This window comes from Pelobates fuscus, chromosome 6 (assembly GCF_036172605.1).
Source record: "Pelobates fuscus isolate aPelFus1 chromosome 6, aPelFus1.pri, whole genome shotgun sequence".
NCBI classification, from domain to species: domain Eukaryota; kingdom Metazoa; phylum Chordata; class Amphibia; order Anura; family Pelobatidae; genus Pelobates; species Pelobates fuscus.
Window position 1 is genome coordinate 298945595 of NC_086322.1, and position 23380 is coordinate 298968974.

A 23380-nucleotide genomic window follows, 5' to 3' on the forward strand; every position below is an offset into this window, starting at 1 on the left:
CTTATGGCAGTTCTTTTTGAAGGTCTCAGCTCTATAAGCTGGTCTTTGGTCAGGTTCCTGGTCTCTGGGCTGTTTTTTGGTCTGTGAGCAGGTCTCAGGTCTTTGGTCTGTTCCCTATGCTGTTTTTTGGTCTCAGGGCAGTTCTTTGAGAAGGTCTCAGGTCCATGAGGTCGTCTTTGGTCTGTAAGCAGCTCTCTGGTCTGAGCAGGTTTCTAGGTTGGTTTTTGGTCTATGAGCAGGTTTCTGAGCTGGTTTTTGGTCTTTGGGCTGGTTTTTGGTTGGTGAGCAGGTCTTTGGGCTGGTTTTTGGTCTATAAGCAGGTCTCTGGGCTGGTTTTTGGTCTCTGGGCTGGCTTTTGGTCTCTGGGCTGGCTTTTGGTCTCTGGGCTGGCTTTTGGTCTCTGGTCTGTAGGCTGTTTTTTGGTCTCTGGTCTGTGGGCTGGTTTATGGTCAATGAGCAGCTCTCTGGTCTGGTTTTTGGTCTATGAGCAGGTTTTTGGTCTCTGGGCTGGTTTTTGGTCACTGAACAGCTCTATGGGCTGGTTTTTGGTCTCTGGTCTGTTCTCTGGGCTGGTTTTTGGTCTATGAGCAGCTCTCATCTTTGGGCTGTGGTCTCTGGGCTGGTTTTTGGTTTCTGGGCTGGTTTTTGGTCAATGAGCTGGTCTGTGGGTTGGTTTTTGGTCAATTAGCAGGTCTTTGGGCTGTTTTTTGGTCTCTGGGCTGGTGTTTGGTCTATGAGCAGGTCTCTGGGCTGGTTTTTAGTCTGTGAGCAGGACTCTGGGCTGGTTTTTGGTCTGTGAGCAGGTCTCTGGGCTGGTTTTTGGTCTGTGAGCAGGTCTCTGGGCTGGTTTTTGGTCTGTGAGCAGGTCTCTGGGCTGGTTTTTGGTCTGTGAGCAGGTCTCTGGGCTGGTTTTTGGTCTGTGAGCAGGTCTCTGGGCTGGTTTTTGGTCTGTGAGCAGGTCTCTGGGCTGGTTTTTGGTCTGTGAGCAGGTCTCTGGGCTGGTTTTTGGTCTGTGAGCAGGTCTCTGGGCTGGTTTTTGGTATGTGAGCAGGTCTTTGGGCTGGCTTTTGGTCAATGAGCAGTTCCCTGGTCTCTGGTCTGTTCTCTGGTCTCTGGGTTGGTCTGTGGGCTGGTTTTTGGTCTATGAGCAGGTTTCTGGGCTGGTTTCTGGTCTATGAGCAGGTCTTTGGGCTGGTTTTTGGTCTATGAGCAGGTCTTTGGGCTGGTTTTTGGTCTATGAGCAGGTTTCTGGGCTGGTTTTTGGTCTATGAGCAGGTCTCTGGGATGGTTTTTGGTCTATGAGCAGGTCTCTGGGCTGGTTTTTGGTCTGTGAGCAGGTCTTTGGGCTGGCTTTTGGTCTCTGGGCTGGTTTTTGGTCAATGAGCAGTTCCCTGGTCTCTGGTCTGTTCTCTGGTCTCTGGGTTGGTCGGTGGGCTGGTTTTTGGTCTATGAGCAGGTCTCTGGGCTGGTTTTTGGTCTATGAGCAGGTCTTTGGGCTGGTTTTTGGTCTTTGAGCAGGTATCTGGGCCGGTTTTTGGTATCTGGTCTCTGGGCTGGTTTTTGGTATCTGGTCTCTGGGCTGGTTTTTGGTATCTGGTCTCTGGGCTGGTTTTTGGTATCTGGTCTCTGGGCTGGTTTTTGGTATCTGGTCTCTGGGCTGGTTTTTGGTATCTGGTCTCTGGGCTGGTTTTTGGTATCTGGTATCTGGTCTCTGGGCTGGTTTTTGGTCTGTGGGCAGTTCTCTGGTCTTTGGGATGGTTTTTGGTCTGTGAGCAGGTTTCTGGGCTGGTTTTTGGTCTGTGAGCAGGTTTCTGGGCTGGTTTTTGGTCTGTGGGCTGTGGGCTGGTTTTTGGTCAATGAGCTGGTCTCTGGGCTGTAGGCTGTTCTCTGGTCTCTGGTCTGTGGGCTGTTCTCTGGGCTGGTCCGTGGGCTGTTCTCTGGGCTGTTCCCAGGAGGATTCTCCGCCCCCCGAGCCGCTGCTGCCGCTGGAGATTCCTGTATTGTGATAGAGCGAGCGGAGCTCAGACAGAGAGCAGCCTGTACAGCGCTGTACCGGGGGAGAGACTGCCTGTACCGGGGGGAGAGTCTGGCAGAGCCAGGGATGATGAGACTGGCAGAGCCCGGTATGATGAGACTGGCAGTGCCTAGGATGGAGACACTGGCAAAGCCCGGGATGATGAGGATGTCGGTGCCCTGGAGGCTGGCATTATTGGTGTTGGTGCTCTGGCCAGGCACAGTCTGTGCCCAGGAGCTGCCCACTAATGGAGTGAATGGGTACAGCCTGCACCCTCCATACTTCAACCTGGCAGAGGGCACCAAGATCTCGGCCACTGCCACCTGCGGAGAGGGCGAGGCTGGCAAAGCCATGGAGGAACTTTACTGCAAGCTGGTGGGGGGACCAGTGTCAGGGGACCCCAGCCAGACGATCCAGGTACCCAGACTAGGGCGAGGGGAGGGGAGGGGGGGCCACAACGTATTGGTGGGCACTACCTAAATCTGGGGTCACACTAACAAAATCTGTGGTCACATTTCCTAAACCTTGGGTCAATGGAGGGTCATACTACCTAAATATGGGGTCACACTAACAAAATCTGGGGTCAATGGAGGGTCATACTACCTAAATCTGGGGTCACACTAACAAAATCTGGGGTCACACTTACTAAACCTTGGGTCAATGTAGAGTCATACTACCTAAATCTGGGGTCACACTTCCTAAACCTTGGGTCAATGGAGGGTCATACTACCTAAATCTGGGGTCACACTTTCTAAACCTTGGGTCAATGGAGGGTCATACTACCTAAATCTGGGGTCACACTTCCTAAACCTTTTGGTCACAGGATGGTTACACTACCTAAATCTTGAGTCACACTAACAAAATCTGTGGTCACACTTCCTAAACTTTGGGTCAATGGAGGGTCATACTACCTAAATCTGGGGTCACACTACTTAAACCCGGGGTCACAGGATGGTTACCCTAGCAAAATCTGGGGTCACACTACCTAAGCCAGGGGTCACTGGAGGGTCACACTGCATCAATTTTCGGTCACACTACCTAAACCTAGGGTCACTGGAGAGTCACACTACCCACATCTGGGTTCATACTAGCAAAATCTGGGGTCACACTAACACAAGCTGATGTTACACTAACAAAAATGGGGGTCGCTTTACCTAAATCCAGGGTCACTGGAGGGTCTCACTGCCTAAATCTTTGGTGACATTACTTAAAGCAGTGGTCACTGAAGGGTCACACTACCCAAACCTGGGGTCACATTATCTAAATCTGGGTTCTCTGGAGGATCACTCTACCTGAACCCAGGAACACAGGTGATGGCACTACCTAACCATGGGGTCACTGGAGGCTTCTATTAACTAAAACTGGGGTCACACTATCTGAATCAGTGGTTATTCAGGGGGGGACAAGGATTTACACTACGTAATGACGTCTCCATACCTGAACCTAGAGTTACACAACCTAATTCTGGGTTCACTGCGGGGTCCACACTACCTAAGCCTAGAGTCACTAGGAGAATTACAACATGTAAAACTGGGGTCACAGGGGGGTCACAGTACCTAATACTGGGGTGGGGGGGCATACTACCTAAACATTGGTGTTTACAAAACAACTATAAATTTGGGGTAGCCAGGCTATTTAGAATTATGGGTGTGCAGAACGTGATATTCCTGTGTGTGGTATTACATGGTTGCATTTTCTTGGATATCTTGGGGTGCATGGCTGTGATAATGGTGGCATTGGCTGGTGGTTAATGTTTTGATTTCCTACTTGAAGTATTTAGATATTACGTAGCGTGGGCATCACTATTCTGGCGCTGCATAACAGTTATATAACACAAATGGTGTACATGGGAACATGGGGGTTCTGGAAACTACCTGAGCCAACCACTAACCATATGTACCCCAATATAATCCCACTTGGTATAGTTTAGAATTGGGAGTTTTTAGTTACACGCCTGTTGTTTCTCTATTTTAGACACACAGGGCTATTCGCTAGAGAATTGTCAGGAATTCAAAGAGTATTTAACATTTTTAAAGCAAAATACTCAAATTGGAAGGATGTAAATATTCCCAGTTCTAATTTGGATTTAAATGTGATTTTCACTTTGAGTTCCAAACAATTCCTTCTATAGTGAGCATCTCTGTCAGGTTCAAGATTGCTTTAATGCAGGTGAATAGGATTTGTAACCAATTTAAGATTGCCTCATCAAGCCCTGCTTTATAATAGGTGTGTTACTTATAAAGCACCATCACTGGAGAGCGGCCGATCTAGGGATTTTAAGCACTATAAAATTCACAAAATAGGACAAATGATTAATATTGCCAAAAGAAAACAAAACCTATATATTTGAATGATTTGTTTAATTAAAAAAAAATTGTGAAAACGCTTTAATTACACTGCAAAACGTCATTCTGACGGTGGCGTAAATAATTGTCAGTCACGCTACACCCTGTCACAGGTGTATTTAGGGTTTCTATTACTCGAGTCCTTAAAGGTGATGGGGTTGTGGTAACGAGAATGATTTTAATCTCATTTTATGTCTCACTTTTACAGACTATTCATTACCAGTAGATGAGGAAGGGTGGATGGAGTCAGGTCGAGTCCTGAAAACAATCAATATACTGATAAACATTTAACATGTTCACTAGCCCTTGGACACATTTTTTTTTTATCTGTGTTGGGCAGGGAATGAAAAAAAGCTGCCCCAGGGCATGTAATCTGCTGGAGGGTGGGAATGGGTTTATCTAGAAGGGATCAAACAGAACAGAATATGAATCCTACATACTACAGGGCATCAAGCTAAGCTGGATCTGGTAACCCTGCATGCCAACCCTGAACAAAACATATCGGGAAACTTTTGGGCCAAAATAGCCAATACAGACACGATCAGCCCTAAATTCAGCCTCGTTCAGTTGACCCTTATTCAGGGTTTATGAATAAGTCAGACGTCTCCCCTATTCTGTGTGGTCAGGAGCTGTTTGAATGACAGGCGTAGTGATGGGAGGCGGTCGCCCCTGTTTGGGTTTCCCCTGCAGGCCCTGGGGTCGGAGATTTTGCTAATTACCTCTTTGAATTGTTATCTGCGCTCCCTTTGAAGTCTGAGAGGGAAGTGGGTACCTTTAAAGCTGCAGTATCTAATCATGGTGTGGGTGCGGGCATCTAATGGATATTTTGTGATGTTTTTTTAATTAGTGGGGGATCTCACCGCAGCATGCTTGAGTTACAGTATACGAGCTAGGATAATATGTAGATAACAAAAGATTACATAGGCATGCTTTCCTGGACAGAGATCACTTGTACATGAAAAGTGATGCCTTGTGATTTGGGGAGATTCCGACGCTGCGATATTTGTAAACTTTATAAATGCAATATTCAATTTCTACGTACAGTGCGTCCTTGCTGCCTATAATACTCTCATTACGTATAACTCCTCCCAGAACGCCATATAACCGCTCCCTATAACTTCTCCTAGTACTCCATGTAACAGCTCCCTATAACTCCTCCTAGTACTCCATGTAACAGCTCCCTATAACTCCTCCTAGTACTCCATGTAACAGCTCCCTATAACTCCTCCTAGTACTCCATGTAACAGCTCCCCATAACTCCTCCTAGTACTCCATGTAACAGCTCCCCATAACTCCTCCTAGTACTCCATGTAACAGCTCCCTATAACTCCTCCTAGTACCCCATGTAACAGCTCCCTATAACTCCTAGTACGCCATGTAACAGCTCCCTATAACTCCTCCTAGTACGCCATGTAATAGCTCCCTATAACTCCTCCTAGTACGCCATGTAACCGCTCCCTATAACTCCTCCTAGTACGCCATGTAACAGCTCCCTATAACTCCTCCTAGTACGCCATGTAACAGCTCCCTATAACTCCTAGTACGCCATGTAACAGCTCCCCATAACTCCTCCTAGTACGCCATGTAACAGCTCCCTATAACTCCTCCTAGTACGCCATGTAACAGCTCCCTATAACTCCTCCTAGTACCCCATGTAACAGCTCCCTATAACTCCTCCTAGTACGCCATGTAACAGCTCCCTATAACTCCTAGTACGCCATGTAACAGCTCCCTATAACTCCTCCTAGTACGCCATGTAACAGCTCCCCATAACTCCTCCTAGTACTCCATGTAACAGCTCCCCATAACTCCTCCTAGTACTCCATGTAACAGCTCCCCATAACTCCTCCTAGTACTCCATGTAACAGCTCCCCATAACTCCTCCTAGTACTCCATGTAACAGCTCCCTATAACTCCTCCTAGTACGCCATGTAACAGCTCCCTATAACTCCTCCTAGTACCCCATGTAACAGCTCCCCATAACTCCTCCTAGTACGCCATGTAACAGCTCCCTATAACTCCTCCTAGTACCCTATGTAACAGCTCCCTATAACTCCTCCTAGTACCCCATGTAACAGCTCCCTATAACTCCTCCTAGTACCCCATGTAACAGCTCCCTATAACTCCTCCTAGTACGCCATGTAACAGCTCCCCATAACTCCTCCTAGTACTCCATGTAACAGCTCCCCATAACTCCTCCTAGTACGCCATGTAACAGCTCCCTATAACTCCTCCTAGTACGCCATGTAACAGCTCCCTATAACTCCTCCTAGTACCCCATGTAACAGCTCCCTATAACTCCTAGTACGCCATGTAACAGCTCCCTATAACTCCTCCTAGTACGCCATGTAACAGCTCCCCATAACTCCTCCTAGTACTCCATGTAACAGCTCCCCATAACTCCTCCTAGTACTCCATGTAACAGCTCCCTATAACTCCTCCTAGTACGCCATGTAACAGCTCCCTATAACTCCTAGTACGCCATGTAACAGCTCCCTATAACTCCTCCTAGTACGCCATGTAACAGCTCCCTATAACTCCTAGTACGCCATGTAACAGCTCCCTATAACTCCTCCTAGTACTCCATGTAACAGCTCCCCATAACTCCTCCTAGTACTCCATGTAACAGCTCCCCATAACTCCTCCTAGTACTCCATGTAACAGCTCCCCATAACTCCTCCTAGTACTCCATGTAACAGCTCCCTATAACTCCTCCTAGTACCCCATGTAACAGCTCCCTATAACTCCTCCTAGTACCCCATGTAACAGCTCCCTATAACTCCTCCTAGTACGCCATGTAACAGCTCCCTATAACTCCTAGTACGCCATGTAACAGCTCCCTATAACTCCTCCTAGTACGCCATGTAACAGCTCCCCATAACTCCTCCTAGTACTCCATGTAACAGCTCCCCATAACTCCTCCTAGTACTCCATGTAACAGCTCCCCATAACTCCTCCTAGTACTCCATGTAACAGCTCCCTATAACTCCTCCTAGTACCCCATGTAACAGCTCCCTATAACTCCTAGTACGCCATGTAACAGCTCCCTATAACTCCTCCTAGTACGCCATGTAATAGCTCCCTATAACTCCTCCTAGTACGCCATGTAACCGCTCCCTATAACTCCTCCTAGTACGCCATGTAACAGCTCCCTATAACTCCTCCTAGTACGCCATGTAACAGCTCCCTATAACTCCTAGTACGCCATGTAACAGCTCCCTATAACTCCTCCTAGTACGCCATGTAATAGCTCCCTATAACTCCTCCTAGTACGCCATGTAACAGCTCCCCATAACTCCTCCTAGTACCCTATGTAACAGCTCCCTATAACTCCTCCTAGTACTCCATGTAACAGCTTCCTACAACTTCTCCCAGTACTCCATGTAACAGCTCCCTATAACTCCTCCCACAGCATCATGTAACAGATCCATATATCTCCACTAGTACACCTTGTGAGCCCCCCATAACTCCTCCCAGAGCGCTGTGTAGCCCTATTTCTGTATGTTGTGTTAACTGACTTTTCTGATTCTGGTTTTCTAGGGGCAATACTGTGACGTTTGCATGGCCAGCAATAGAGAAAAAGCACACCCAATTACCAACGCCATCGATGGGACAGAACGCTGGTGGCAGAGCCCCCCACTATCCCGAGGATTGGAGTTAAATGAAGTCAATGTCACTCTGGATCTCGGCCAGGTTTGTGTCCCTTTTAATTCAATTTGTACCATGCGTCCCCTGTGGTTTTATTCCGCCTGGATCCCCCATGATGTTATTTCAGGGTCTCCTCAATCATATGATGTTCTAATCAGCTGATTACTTTACCTGTCAGACATGTCTTCCTCCGGGGTTAATGGGGGTCCCTACACCTGTTTTGGGGTTCCTGTGGATTTATATTATCTCCTATTTCTGGGGTGCATTAAAGTGTCATTTTGCTGTGTTCCATGTGACATTGCGGGGAGGGAGATGTCACCTTTCACGTAGCGAGAGCCTCACCCAGGGATAATGGCGGTGACAGTCTGCCTCGGGGTAGTGTGAGTAGAAGGTTATAGTTCATGGGGTGACGGAATGAACCTTACAAAGTTTGTTACATTATACGAGGCGATAACAAGATATTTGTGGTGCAGATATCAAGCCTTCGTATAAAAGACACGAATAGGAAGGTTTTGGGGGTAACATGGAGAGAGACAGCCATTTTTGGAGGGGAGGAATGGGAACAAGCTGCTCTCAGCTTGACTAACATTGCTGACTGTTTGTCTTTGGCTGCAGTGGAGGAGGAGGAGAGACGGGCATTTAATTGTGTTTTATTGTCCGCTCAGAGCCCCCTCCCCCAACACACGTTCAGGACATTAAAAGCCAGTTAAGTTCCCAGGCTCCAACTCTGCCACTCAGGGCTGGCTCAGGCCTGGCGCTCTCCGAGAGGTGACCCGTGTGCCCGCTGTGTCGCTCGGCTGGGCATCGGCTCTCTCTGCAGACACCCACTCACAACCTGCTCCTTGATTTACTTATTCTTTATAGTTAATGTTATTTTTGTGTGCGTGACAACTGTGATTAAACCTGGATGGACATTATAAAACAATCCAAATCTGACAGCTACTGGTTTTTGTTTTCCTCATAATTTAAGAAACAGAGTTGGAGATACGTTATTCTCATTCTGTGTACTCTCCCCCCCTCACCCCCCCTAAAAAAACCAAAGGGGAGATTGCACCCCAAAACTCTTTAAAATCAGTGTTAATCTCTAAAGTGAGAATTTCAACTGAATTCAAAGTGAATTTCACGTTTAAGGTCAAAGTAGCCGTATTGAAAGCACAGTTTACTGAATGTCTAGTTTGTATAGTTTGAACTTAAATGTAAAATTCACTTTGAGTCACCGTGAATTCTCTCTTTAGTACATAAGACTGTTAGATCTCACATACTGTCTGCCAGCGACTTAAAATAACGGAAAAAACTCTCAAAACCTGCGTCTCTCGGTGCGTGTAAATGGTTTCTATAATATGTATATTCCCTTTAAATGTGTGCTATGTTAGAATATATACATAGCCCGGGGATTTTAACGCCGCCCTGTAGAATGCATTTTATTTGTGTTTCTCCACCGTGCAGTTATAACTAGACCTAACCCCTTATGGAATTTCATGTTTAAGACCAGAGTAGCCAATATAAGAGCATAGCTGATTTAGAGAATTTTACCAGTTTGACTATTTTGTCCTTAGATTGTAGATCCACTTTGAGATCTCATATTTGGGTGAATAACCCTGAGTTTCTCTGAGGCTCTGTATCGACGTGCGGGTGCGGAGCTAGTGCAAAGGACTCCAATCCGTGGACTACCTCTCCCAGAACTCTCTGCCAGCCAGTATACATGCAGGCAGACGTTATCCGGTTCTGGAGTGTTTTTGTCCTGAATTTATTTGTGCGCTTGCTCCGTTCGTATTTAGTTTTTGAAAGGATGGAAAAAGAATATATAGCCTCCTAGCTCTTTGAAAACTACAATTCCCATGATCCTTTGCAAAGCTCAAGGCTGGTAACAATCAAGGCTGGTATCAATGGAATTGTAAATCTATAAATATAAAACAAGCTTTGATCTACCATTAAAGCACTCCTGTTCGACTGGCGTCCACTGTGTGTGTTGCTGTCTCTTTAAATCCAGACTGTTTAATAATTACTCACCTGTTAATGTGATGCAGTACTCCCCTGGCAGTAAGAGGGTGTTACACCATCTAAGCACGTACTCCCACCGCTAGCCGTTACTGTACGAGTTATCTCTAGGTCATACTGACCCCAATGGGCTGGAATTCAGGGAATGCCAGCTCGCTCAGCAACTATGTATTTCTTTGTCTAACTTGTGATTTTTAGGAAAATCCCTGAATTTACACTAATTGCACTGTTTAGAAAGGCCGTGCAATGTTTGTCCTCGCAAGCCTTGTCTATGATAATAAAGCGTGTTGTGTGCGTATTGCTGGTTACAGTTAATACTGACTTTATTCAGTTTTGTACAAACCAGGACATTCCCATTTTAATCCGGACGTCTGGTGTAGCACCTGCACAGGATCCGCCGTATCTTTGTATAGACATGATTACCGTCCATAAAACCACATGGCGTGGCTCAGGCTTCATAGGAGACACTCAGATTATACTTTATAATCTATTAACCTCTCTGTGACAGTCTGAAGGAATCAACTGAGCCCTGCCTTTCCATTTCTACCTCTGTGTGTGGTGTCTGTTTTTGTGTCTGTCTCCCTATCTGTCTGTGCACTGTCTCTGCGTGTGTCTGTCTCCCTATCTCTCTGTGCAGTGTCTCTGCGTGTGTCTGTCTCCCTGTATGTTTGTGTACTGTCTCTGCGTGTGTCTGTCTCCTTGTATGTCTGTGCACTGTCTCTGCGTGTGTCTGTCTCCTTGTATGTCTGTGCACTGTCTCTGCGTGTGTCTGTCTCCCTGTCTGTTTGAGCACTGTCTCTTTGTGTGTCTGTTTCCCTATCTGTCTGTGCGCTGTCTCTCTATCAATGTTTAATTCTGTCTCTTTTTCTCTGTCTGTCTTTCTTAGTGACTGTCTCACTGTCTGTCTTCCTGTCTTTTTGCCTGTCTCTGTCTTTTGAACTCTGTCTTCTTGTGTTCTGTATCTCTGTCTGTCTACCTGTCTGTCTCTGTGTGCTGTCTGTCTTTGTCTGTCTCCCAGTCTGTGATTCTCTTTCTCTGTCCATCTGTCTCCTTGTCTGTCCAGCAGCTTGTCCTGTTTTATAATGTCTGTCTCCCTGTCTGTCCGTCAGTGTGTCCCGTGTTATAATCTGTCTGTCTCCCTGTCTGTCCGTCAGTGTGTCCCGTGTTATAATCTGTCTGTCTCCCTGTCTGTCCGTCAGTGTGTCCCGTGTTATAATCTGTCTGTCCGTCTCCCTGTCTGTCCGTCAGTGTGTCCCGTGTTATAATCTGTCTGTCCGTCTCCCTGTCTGTCCGTCAGTGTGTCCCGTGTTATAATCTGTCTGTCCGTCTCCCTGTCTGTCCGTCAGTGTGTCCCGTGTTATAATCTGTCTGTCTCCCTGTCTGTCCGTCAGTGTGTCCCGTGTTATAATCTGTCTGTCTCCCTGTCTGTCCGGCAGTGTGTCCCGTGTTATAATCTGTCTGTCTCCCTGTCTGTCCGTCAGTGTGTCCCGTGTTATAATCTGTCTGTCTCCCTGTCTGTCCGTCAGTGTGTCCCATGTTATAATCTGTCTGTCCGTCTCCCTGTCTGTCCGTCAGTGTGTCCCGTGTTATAATCTGTCTGTCTCCCTGTCTGTCCGTCAGTGTGTCCCGTGTTATAATCTGTCTGTCTCCCTGTCTGTCCGTCAGTGTGTCCCGTGTTATAATCTGTCTGTCTGTCTCCCTGTCTGTCCGGCAGTGTGTCCCGTGTTATAATCTGTCTGTCTGTCCGGCAGTGTGTCCCGCGTTATAATCTGTCTCCATGTATGTCCCGCAGTGTTTCCCGTGTTATAATCTGTCTGTCTGTCTCCCTGTCTGTCCGGCAGTGTGTCCCGTGTTATAATCTGTCTGTCTCTCTGTCTGTCCGGCAGCAAAACCCGTGTTATAATGTCTGTCTGTCCGTCAGTGTGTCCCGTGTTATAATCTGTCTGTCTCTCTGTCTGTCCGGCAGCGAATCCCGTGTTATAATCTGTCTGTCTGTCCGTCAGTGTGTCCCGTGCTATAATCCAGGTATCCTGCCGTTAGGAATACTTTGTTTGTGTCCTGGAATATGTGTGGAATTTCACTTATCCTGGGATCAGTCTGTACCTGTACCGTCTTCCTGTCCACCATTTCTTACAATAAGAGGCCTCTACCTCGCTTTCATTAACAAACCCAGCATTGTTATACTCCCCCGCATTAACCCTTTCATTGAAACTTTTCCTAAAATAACATGCAAGCTTCACAATCACATTGTTTTGTGTTGATTTAATTTGTACGAACCTATAATTAGTGAGTGTTTATAACTGCCAGCGCATGTTGTATCCTCATACATTATATTGCAGAGCACTTTGCTTTATGCTAAATCGATTGTTTGCAGAGCACTTTGCATTATGGTAAATCGATTGTTTGCAGAGCACTTTGCATTGTTATAATAGTAGGTTGCAGAGCACTTTGCATTATGTTGCAGAAGACTTTTATTATATCAGTAGGTTGCAGACCATTTTGCATTGTTAAATCAATAGGTTGCAGAGCACTTTGCATTATGTGAAACTGGGAGCCTGCAGAGCATTTTGCATTATGTTATATTGGGAGGTTGCAGAGCACTTTGCATTATGTTATATCAATAGGTTGCAGAGCATTTTGCATTATGTTATACTGGGAGGCTGCAGAGCATTTTGCATTATGTTATATTGGGAGGTTGCAGAGCACTTTGCATTATGTTATATCAATAGGTTGCAGAGCATTTTGCATTATGTTATACTGGGAGGCTGCAGAGCATTTTGCATTATGTTATATTGGGAGGTTGCAGAGCACTTTGCATTATGTTATATCAATAGGTTGCAGAGCATTTTGCATTATGTTATACTGGGAGGCTGCAGAGCATTTTGCATTATGTTATATTGGGATGTTGCAGGCACCAAGCACCGACTACATGATGTATTTACGTTACTCACTTATTTTTGTGCGACAGATCTGTTTGTGCGTTATTAATAAATTAAAATAAATATTGATGCAAGCAGAGATGTGATGATCAGGTATAATATTGTGGAATCAACTTGCCGTTGCTGTGTATACATCATGTACGCCCCGATCTCTCCTGCATACCATCACTGTGTATACAACATGTATCCCCAATCTCTCCTGTGTACCATTACTGTGTATACAACATGTACCCCCAATCTCTCCTGCATACCATCACTGTGTATACAACATGTATCCCCAATCTCTCCTGCATGCCATCACTGTGTATACAACATGTATCCCCAATCTCTCCTGCATGCCATCATTGTGTATACAACATGTATCCCCAATCTCTCCTGCATGCCATCATTGTGTATACAACATGTACCCCCAATCTCTCCTGCATACCATCACTGTGTATACAACATGTATCCCCAATCTCTCCTGCATACCATCACTGTGTATATAACATGTATCCCCAATCTCTCCTGCGTACCATCACTGTGTACACAACATGTATCCCCAATCTCTCCTGCATGCCATCACTGTGTATATAACATGTATCCCCAATCTCTCCTGCGTACCATCACTGTGTACACAACATGTATCCCCAATCTCTCCTGCATGCCATCACTGTGTATACAACATGTACCCCCAATCTCTCCTGCGTACCATCGCTGTGTATACATTTTTTTTTTGTAAATCTCTTTTTTATTGAGGCATAAAAACTTGTGGGTACAGAATGTAAGAAGGGAGACGATAAAGTTTCATACAGGTCGGGAGTAATACAATGCAGTGCATATCATCTCTAAAGAATGGCTAGCCTCATTTTATGTTACGAATACGTAGTAAGGTTACGTCAGGCGGTTATTCAGTTGCAGATTATTTAAATACAGGCTAGGACTAGGCTATGGCGTAAGAGTATGATTAAATAAAATGAAATGAAATAATAAGGCTGGTTGCTTAGAACTGCTAGGTCATCCATACTAGTGTAGGTATGGTGTGGTAGCTCGTTGTGTGGGATAACAGAAGTTGGTTACTCTATAAGGCTAGGTACAAAGTAATGCCTAGATACGATATGTTGTGAGAGTTTAGGCTATCAAGCATTATATAATAGACGACATTGCTGAAACTAGCCTATATTGCCTAATAACATCGCTTTTCACTCTAAACATGGGTGACTTGGGGTATAACAAAACATTACTTAGGGTCAACGGCAGGGTAGGTGGAGAAAGGACAGAATTGACAGTTACACCATAACATGCAGAGCAATTGCCCCAATTTTACAATTAAGGTGTTTTAGTAGGCAAGCGGGGTGTAGTAAAATAGACCCATTACAAGCCTAAAAGCATACCATCTAACTTGTATTGAGTGGATATTAGGTTATTCTAGCAGTTTAGCATGTTAGTTACTTGTGGGAAAACATCATACAGGAGTGTTTCTGCTGGTAGCTGTCAGGATATTTGGCTCAAGTCCTAGGTGCGTGTCGTTAAGTTTGTAGGGCAACAGCTAGCGAGTCCGTTACCATCCCTTGGTCTCGGTTCTTTGCTGGGATGCAGATCTGCCCCAGTTCGCCGCGGTCCCGATGTCGCGATGATACTGCTTCCATGAGCCGCCCATCTTCGGCCCAAGGCTTTAGTAGGTGCTCGTGTCTGTTTGCCATTGATCCCATCAACAGGATCGTGGGCCCAAGGTTCTGCCGGATCTCGGATCGGTTTTCTCCCTGGGGGTATGGCTGGCTATGGAGGGGTTCCTCCTGTTGAGCACCCAGCTCAGATGAATGATGAGCGGTCTCCTCTGCAGCGCCATCCACGTGGGCGATGTGTGTTAGGATAATGGCGCCGTGTGTCCGGTGTATCTCCGGACTTGGGTGTTGCTTGTTAGTATGCATCTTTTGTTGCTTGTTGCCCTGCGCATTGAGCCAGCAGGTGTCTGCGGTTTGCTTTGGTCTCTACAGTTCGGGTCTTACACGCTTGGCCTCCGCCATCTTAGCCTCAGGCCGCGGCCTGCATGCTGGTTTGGCAATGCCTCCGGGTGTGGCTGTGGGGCATGGACCGGGATCAGCCCCCCGGTCCAGAGGGGGGGGGGATCAGGACCGGGTCCGCCAAGGTTCCATACGCTTGTCGGGCCCCGTTGGGCAGGATAGTGGAGCGGCGGCCGTCCACTCCACTCACCGCCAGGTGGGCGCTGTGTATAAATTGTGTACATCTTGGCTCTCCTGCATACCATCGCTGTGTATACATTGTGTACATCTTGGCTCTCCTGCATACCATCGCTGTGTATACAGTGTGTACATCTTGGCTCTCCTGCATACCATCGCTGTGTATACAATGTGTACATCTTGGCTCTCCTGCATACCATCGCTGTGTATACAGTGTGTACATCTTAGCTCTCCTGCGTACCATCGCTGTGTATACATTGTGTACATCTTAGCTCTCCTTTGTACCATGGCTGTGTATACATTGTGTACATCTTGGCTCTCCTGTGTACCATCTTAGCTCTCCTGCGTACCATCGCTGTGTATAAATTGTGTACATCTTAGCTCTCCTGCGTACCATCGCTGTGTATACATTGTGTACATCTTAGCTCTCCTTTGTACCATCACTGTGTATACATTTCGTACATCTTAGCTCTCCTGTGTACCATCACTGTGTATACAACACATACACCCAGATCTCTCCAGTGTACCATGTGTGCAGCCAGTTTGTGTTAATCTCTCCCTAACGCTTTGCACGGTGCAGACTCCAGGATGTACCTTGCTCTGTGATGTGAGTCCGCAAGTTAATGGGGCTTCTCTCCTGTCTCCTGCCTTGTGACAAGCCAGATGTAACTCACAGGATGTACTCACACAAAGCTGCCATCGCTAACCCCTGTCTGCGTGCAGCTACAGGCTCGGACTCGCCTGACTTCCATTAACTGACATCATTCATTGAACGGCTATAATCCCGTGTCAGGAGAGAGATGTTCTCCCCTGTATGATGGATGGGTCACGGACACTGAGTTTGGGGAAATAATAAGCCATTCTGTTTGGTTATATCAGCTAAAAGTTAAAAGAATTTAAGGGTGAAGTCATCGATACCTGTAAAAGGATACGTCAGCATGTGCGCGCATTGCGCTGTTCTATCACTGAGATAAATGTTAAGCGGTTTTACAGGTGAGTGGATGGATTCTGACTACCCCTGTGTGCCACGTAATATACAGTAATTCATAACATTCATTATACAGCTCTGAATAATTACAATTATTAATAAAGCGTTTTACAAACTAAATTCGACAAACAGATACTGTCTAAAACATTCTGGAGGACGCTGCGTCTGCGAGTTTAGAAAACGCCAGTAATGATTGTTAAACATGAGTTGTGATTTTTTTTAATGACAGTTGGTAGGTCTTTCGTCGCCACAAATATAGCTCAGTAACATATCGAGTGCCAGAACTATCTATCGTGATCTGAACCCGCGGGGACCAGGAAGACAGTGGGTGAAATTCTTACCAGCCACTAATGTGACCCTTGGAATCAGCATTACATTTGGCGTTACAGAGAGCAGAGCGCTGCCATCCAATTGGTCTGCATGAATTCCTGTGAAGTGCATCTTTAACCTAGCGTGGGGGTGACATGTTAATTAGTATATAAACTATCTTCCTTTAAAAGTTGTGTTTTTTGTTTATGCTTATAATTGTGCAAACAATGACTGAATCAGACAGCTCCGGGTTTATATGAAAATCACAGATTGTGTAGGACAATCCACCACTTTCCTAAAACTTAAATGTGCGCTAATATGGTAAAAGTGCAACAATACGGAAAACGTGCCCTAATATAGCGCTAAATTGTGTGACCGTGATGCGCAGGGAGAACGCTGGAGTTGATTTGTGCAGTGTGTGGGGTCCCTGGACAGAGTGTGGATGGCTGGTGGCAGGCAATTAGAGCAGGTGGGGGTGTAAGTGGTTTGGGAGACCCCCTGCTGATCAGATTTAAAGTCCAGGCCCCCTTTATGAGTGCCATGTTTTGCTGTTTATTACCTTTCCCTTGTTAAACCTTTCAACAGACACATTTAACAAGCTGCAAGCTTCCTGGGGCCATCCGGAAGGCCCTAATTTATGTGTTGCTGGCCCATGGTTAGTCCCAAGAAGGGACATCATGGCTGCAGTGTGCTCTGCTCTGTGTCACACTGTCAGCCAAGCCAGGGACGTGGCCCTGAGGACACCATGTCACCCAGACGCAGAGCAGGGATCGCTGATGGCGATTTAGCAGATTTATCAGGCGCCTCATGGGAGCTGCTGGGCCTGGGAATCCTTCATTTACCAGCGTTCTCCCTTCTGTTTAGATTCATTTTACTGAGTAACAGAGTCCAAATTCCTGCGGATTGATAATTAAAATGGGGGGGCGGGGGGGGGGGAGGGGAGTGAATGGGGGGGGGCGCAGGGCGGATGTCAGATCAAATGATGGTTGACTGACAGGTCGAAACGCCTTAAACCTTCTTCTTACAGTTTACATGAATTGTACAGCAGTGTTTACCCCTCTGGCAAGGAAAGGATTAATAATCTCAGCTGGAGGGGGGGGTCTTTTCCTGTCCTCAACTACCCCCAGCCGCGCATGTTTACTAATCAGATGCTAAATTCTTGTGATCTTTCGTATGAAAACGAGTTGCTGTAAATATACTTTATTTTAAACTTTCCTATGAGTATAAATAGCAATCAATAAATACTAAATATAATAAATACTATTACAGTTTGCTATATAGCACCAGCATATGTAGTTTTTTTTTTTCACAAAGATCACCCCTCTGATTCCTATAGTTCCAACATGTTCCTTAGTGTTGTACAAGCAGGGGTTAAGCATAACTGGACTTTACCCTCCCAGGCCAGCGATACTAAAACTACTGTAAAATGGTTTAATATGTGAAAACGAGCGAAATCTCAATGTATCCCTCCTGGTAAAATATTTTATAAAAGAATAATGTATGTTTTATGGTTGTTATAGGAATCACGTGCCCTGGAGTTTGTGTTTTAATGAAACAAACACAGTTTAATAATCTGTTTCCCCCCGGATACGAGATTTCGGCGTCTGGGAATGAGCCTGGATGGGTGGGTGGAATTCACGGATGGTCGGTGGGGAGGAGGTTTCATAGATAGCAATTATCCACCAAACTATGGATTGGCTTTTCGTATTACAAAGAAACTCCACAAGAAAGCTGAGCGCTTGGCTTTCATGTGCAGCCGCCATCGTCTGCGATTTCTCGCCCCTTCAGAGGCCTTTGCTAGGTGTACAATACATTGATGCCACTGAACGCCTCGTTACGCTCCGGGAAACTGGGACATTAACCCTTATCGCCCCTGAGCCAGCGACTAGTCCCAGTGGAGTCCACGGGCTGAGCGCTGCGTTACTGGTGATGAAGGGGTGCCCAGCAGGTGTAGGCGTGGAGGGATTCAGAGCTGGGTAATTAAACTGCGGTGCTATTGTGCTGCAGGGGATTTGCTTTCTGCTCAATCTGCCGAGGAATGATCCTCGCTGGGGCCTCCTTCACCACGAAGTGACCAGCGCAGCCCGTCTGACCCATATCTGGCCCTGGAATTAAACATGATTTGTTTTTAGGGTTAAGGAAGGGGGAGACCCCAGATTTCATTTTACGGACCATGTGAATCTACCTACCTTTCTCTGGAGTTTTTATTGTTGTCCTAAAATAGATGTACTGTGTTTGTCAGTATTCCAACTACTGTCAGTATTCCCTCCTACATCATTCTGTCCATGTGCCCACCTACCTGCCCACCGTGGTATTATATCCCCATTAGTGCGTCTCCGCTTAGGGTGAACTTCCCCGGCGCAGGTTATGGTTTGGTTTCCCTGTTACTGAGATCTCCTTTTTGGGGTAATAATCAGTCTGTTAGCTGAATATGGGCCTCACACCTGCGTTTTGGGAGATAAGAGTCCGTTTAATGGGAGGGAGGGACGGTACGAAAACGTATTGCATTCTTTCTTTCTTTGGAAACATGGACCTTAAAGTATTCAAACTCCCCCTTTCCTCCCCAGCAGCACCTGGCACACACAGCTCCCCTTGCCTTTCATCTGTCTATTCCTGCTTCTCTTCCCTAACTCCTACACCCGTCACCCATAGCTTCCCTCGCCCATGTCTGTATGTTGATGCCCATATCCTCTGGGCATACGTCACCCATAGCTCCCCTCACCCCTGTCTGTCTGTTAATGCCCCATATCCTCTGGGCATACGTCACCCATAGCTCCCCTTACCCCTGTCTGTCTGTTAATGCCCCATATCCTCTGGGCATACGTCACCCATAGCTCCCCTTACCCCTGTCTGTCTGTTAATGCCCCATATCCTCTGGGCATACGTCACCCATAGCTCCCCTTACCCCTGTCTGTCTGTTAATGCCCCATATCCTCTGGGCATACGTCACCCATAGCTCCCCTTACCCCTGTCTGTCTGTTAATGCCCCATATCCTCTGGGCATACGTCACCCATAGCTCCCCTTACCCCTGTCTGTCTGTTAATGCCCCATATCCTCTGGGCATACGTCACCCATAGCTCCCCTTACCTCTGTCTGTCTGTTAATGCCCCATATCCTCTGGGCATACGTCACCCATAGCTCCCCTTACCCCTGTCTGTCTGTTAATGCCCCATATCCTCTGGGCATACGTCACCCATAGCTCCCCTTACCCCTGTCTGTATGTTAATGCCCCATATCCTCTGGGCATACGTCACCCATAGCTCCCCTTGCCTCTGTCTGTCTGTTAATGCCCTATATCCTCTGGGCATACGTCACCCATAGCTCCCCTTACCTCTGTCTGTCTGTTAATGCCCCATATCCTCTGGGCATACGTCACCCATAGCTCCCCTTACCCCTGTCTGTCTGTTACCCGTATCTCCTACACCTGTTACACACAGCACCCCTCACTGGTGGCTTTCATCTTTCTCAGTCTGTGTCCAGACATTGTAATCAGCCACTTTCATCTCCTCACGTTACCTTGTGGTAGAAAACAAATCGTTCTTTTGTGGAAAGCAAATACTTCAAAACCGAGTGTGAGGCCCCCCATCACCCATTCCAGGAACCAGTTTTACAGCTCCCTACCCATGGGTTATATATATATATATATATATGGAGGTTAAAGGGTTAATAAGAAGGTACTCAACCTCAGTGAGACAGTAACCCTTTATGGCAAGGAAAGGGTTAATGCATTCCTGGTTCATTTTGTGAATAGGTGCCTCCTTGCACCAGCTTTGTGGGGGGAGGGAGGGGGTATTGACTCCTGTGTAGGAGGTTATTTAGAAGGTCAGGAATCTGAATGAGATCTGACTGGCACTCCTCCAAAAATGCTTTTAATGAATTATTTCAAGTTAAGAAATGTTTTTTTTTTCTTTCTTTAAGTTCTGTCTTCTTAACCTCTCACCCGCCCATCCCCAGTGTGAGTTAAACAAGACGGTGTAGATATTATTTGTGGTAATTACCGTGAAAGAGAGGGCAGATATTTTCCTTTTCTCTCCATCGTTAATATTATTAGACAGAACCGATTTCCGCACCACTGGATCGATGAGCTAGCAATCTAATTTAATGGCTGATTTTCAAGCCAGAATTGACGGTTTAGAGATTGCTCTGTAATACAAAATACGGCGTGTAGTGCGGATTGTTTGTGACCCATTAAGAGATGTTAGAAGGTCCAGGACGGACTCCCAGACAATATAAATATCAGGATTCTATATAGGGGTATCCTGTTTGGGCTCTCACCGGCAGCCCCAAACATTGCCCAAGACATAATAATCCCATAGTTTGCCTTTCATTCTGTGTTGGGAGTTCTGTCTCTGACGCCATCTGCCAGCACCTTGTACTCATTGCTGTGCCTACACATTCGGGAGTTCTCTCGACGAGGAAACCCTTGGTTGAGTAGATGTTACCTTAATCTGGGCGTTTAGGCTGATCTTCTGCAAGGATGCTACAAATGTCAGTTATTTTGAGCTTGGAAAAGTTTTTTTTCCATTTGGCTGGGAGGAATGGTTCTGGAGTTTAGTTTCCAATATTCTCCGTCTCCGTCACCCTTAATCTAATCAGCCCCCTTTATCAGGAACGTGGGGTGGGGACTGCAGGCTCTTTCATAGGAGAGCTGCTGATAAATCTCATGGCCTACAGAACAACCAGTTTGTTATACTTTTTAAATCTCTGAATAAATGTGGCTGGAGCGATTTCTTAGCTTAATGAATTGCCCCAAGGTGTTTATGTGTCTCTCTCAAAGGGAAGGGTTAATAGATTGCCCCTGGGGTGTTTATATGTCTCTCTCTGGAAGGGAAGGGTTAATAGATTGCCCCTGGAGTGTTTATATGTCTCTCTGGAAGGGAAGGGTTAATAGATTGCCCCTGGAGTGTTTATGTCTCTCTGGAAGGGAAGGGTTAATAGATTGCCCCTGGAGTGTTTATATGTCTCTCTGGAAGGGAAGGGTTAATAGATTGCCCCTGGAGTGTTTATATGTTTCTCTCTGAAAGGGAAGGGTTAATAGATTGCACCTGGAGTGTTTATGTCTCTCTGGAAGGGAAGGGTTAATAGATTGCCCCTGGAGTGTTTATATGTCTCTCTGGAAGGGAAGGGTTAATAGATTGCCCCTGGAGTGTTTATATGTTTCTCTCTGAAAGGGAAGGGTTAATAGATTGCACCTGGAGTGTTTTTTATGACTATCTGGAAGGGTTAATAGATTGCCCCTGGGGTGTTTATATGTCTAACTGGAAGGGAAGGGTTAATAGATTGCCCCTGGGGTGTTTATATGTCTCTCTCTGGAAGGGAAGGGTTAATAGATTGCCCCCGGGGTGTTTATATGTCTCTCTCTGGAAGGGAAGGGTTAATAGATTGCCCCCGGGGTGTTTATATGTCTCTCTGGAAGGGAAGGGTTAATAGATTGCCTCTGGGGTGTTTATATGTCTCTCTGAAAGGGAAGGGTTAATATCCCCTGGGTGCATTATGTCTCTCTGGAAGGGAAGGGTTAATTAATATCCCCTGGGTGCATTATATAGCTCTCTGGAAGGGAAGGGTTAATTAATATCCCCATGTGCCTTATATAGCTCTCTGGAAGGGAAGGGTTAATGATCATTTTTGCTTTTAACAAGTCAAACAATTGAGAGGTGGAGGGGGCCATGCTAGCCCTGGGATCTATTTATCAGCATGGAGAGAGGTGGGGGGAGGCAGGGGCTGACTTCACATTCCTCAGACACTTACAGGCCTGCTAATTAACAAAATAAAATGTCCTAATCCTCCAATTCCCCTGATATTACTTCCTGCCAGGAGTGCTGGGTGCATGGAACAGCCTCTCTGCAGAGGTGAACACTGGGATCTCAGCACTATGTAAAACGCATTTATAGAGTCGATTTTTAGCCATAGATCTGGTGCTGTTTAAATGTGACATGACCAAATGACGCAATCCGTCAGCAAATTCATTAACTGCGGGATTAATCTCTAAACCCAGAGAAAGTTTAACCCAGTTTGATTACTTTGGCCTGTAATCTGCAAATTCTCCACAATTCCCTGTTCAGTAAATATACTAAGGATTCGATAATGTATGGAGGGAGTATATTGCCGATATCTGGGTGTAAATTGGGCAAAAGTCGCTGTTAAGTGTATAAACCTGGTAAAGTAACAGGAAGCCGGTCGGTTTAATAAATTACACTAAAATCCGAAATGTCTAAAACAAGAATGAGGAGATTTTCCTAGTTCTGCATTTTAATGAGTGGTTTAAAGGGATTCCTTTGAGGGAGCTGTAAAACGGAGGAATTGTTCTGTGTGGAGATAATGGCAGAGAGGTTGGTATACTCCGTACTGCCATTTAAAGGTGCCCTGCTCCTGTCACCGTGCCAGTTTAAGCATGGCGGCCATTGGATGGGGCCCCTATAGAGGGATAACTTTGGTCTATATTCCGGGACCGTCCCCCGTCTTTGAGCGAGGATGGCAGATCTAAAAGTCTATTTATTCCCCCAATCTGCCCTCTCAGCTTAGTGAATTGGTAAATACCACCCCACTAAGCCTTTCTTTATGGTCACCATGGAGACCAACCCTCCATTGACTTTAGTGCTGCCCAGACAGTAACAGCCGATGACAGAGTCACAGTGTGCGGCTGCCGCCACCTGCCTGTCCTTAACCCTGTCCTTACTGTTTGATTTTACTAATTACAAATGCAATAAGTACAACTGCATCCCAGCCATGGGTAAAAGCATCTGCTCACATTATCACTAATATGTCACCAACACAATCCAAGGCGCTGTACAATTAACAGGCTTAACAGGTCCAAGTCACAAGATCCCCCTGCCAAGAAATGGAGGAATTTGTGCATCTTGACAAATAAATGTGCAGATTGGGGGCTTACAGTCTAGAAGGAGGTTTGGATCCAAGAGCTTACAGTCTAGAAGGAGGTTTGGATCCAAGAGCTTACAGT

The 23380-nt window shown here is 46.2% G+C and overlaps 1 protein-coding gene across 1 annotated transcript in view; it reads left to right on the top strand.

Moving 5' to 3' along the window:
- Positions 1–2019: 2019 nt before the first annotated feature.
- Positions 2020–23380, top strand: part of LAMA5 (laminin subunit alpha 5) — a 92724-nt gene continuing 71363 nt past the window's right edge. Inside the window, exons 1-2 of the mRNA XM_063459596.1 lie at positions 2020–2431; positions 7900–8052. Of these exons, the coding sequence (XP_063315666.1) occupies positions 2102–2431; positions 7900–8052 (483 nt within the window). The 5' untranslated portion in view covers positions 2020–2101. The remainder of the gene's footprint in view (positions 2432–7899; positions 8053–23380) is intronic.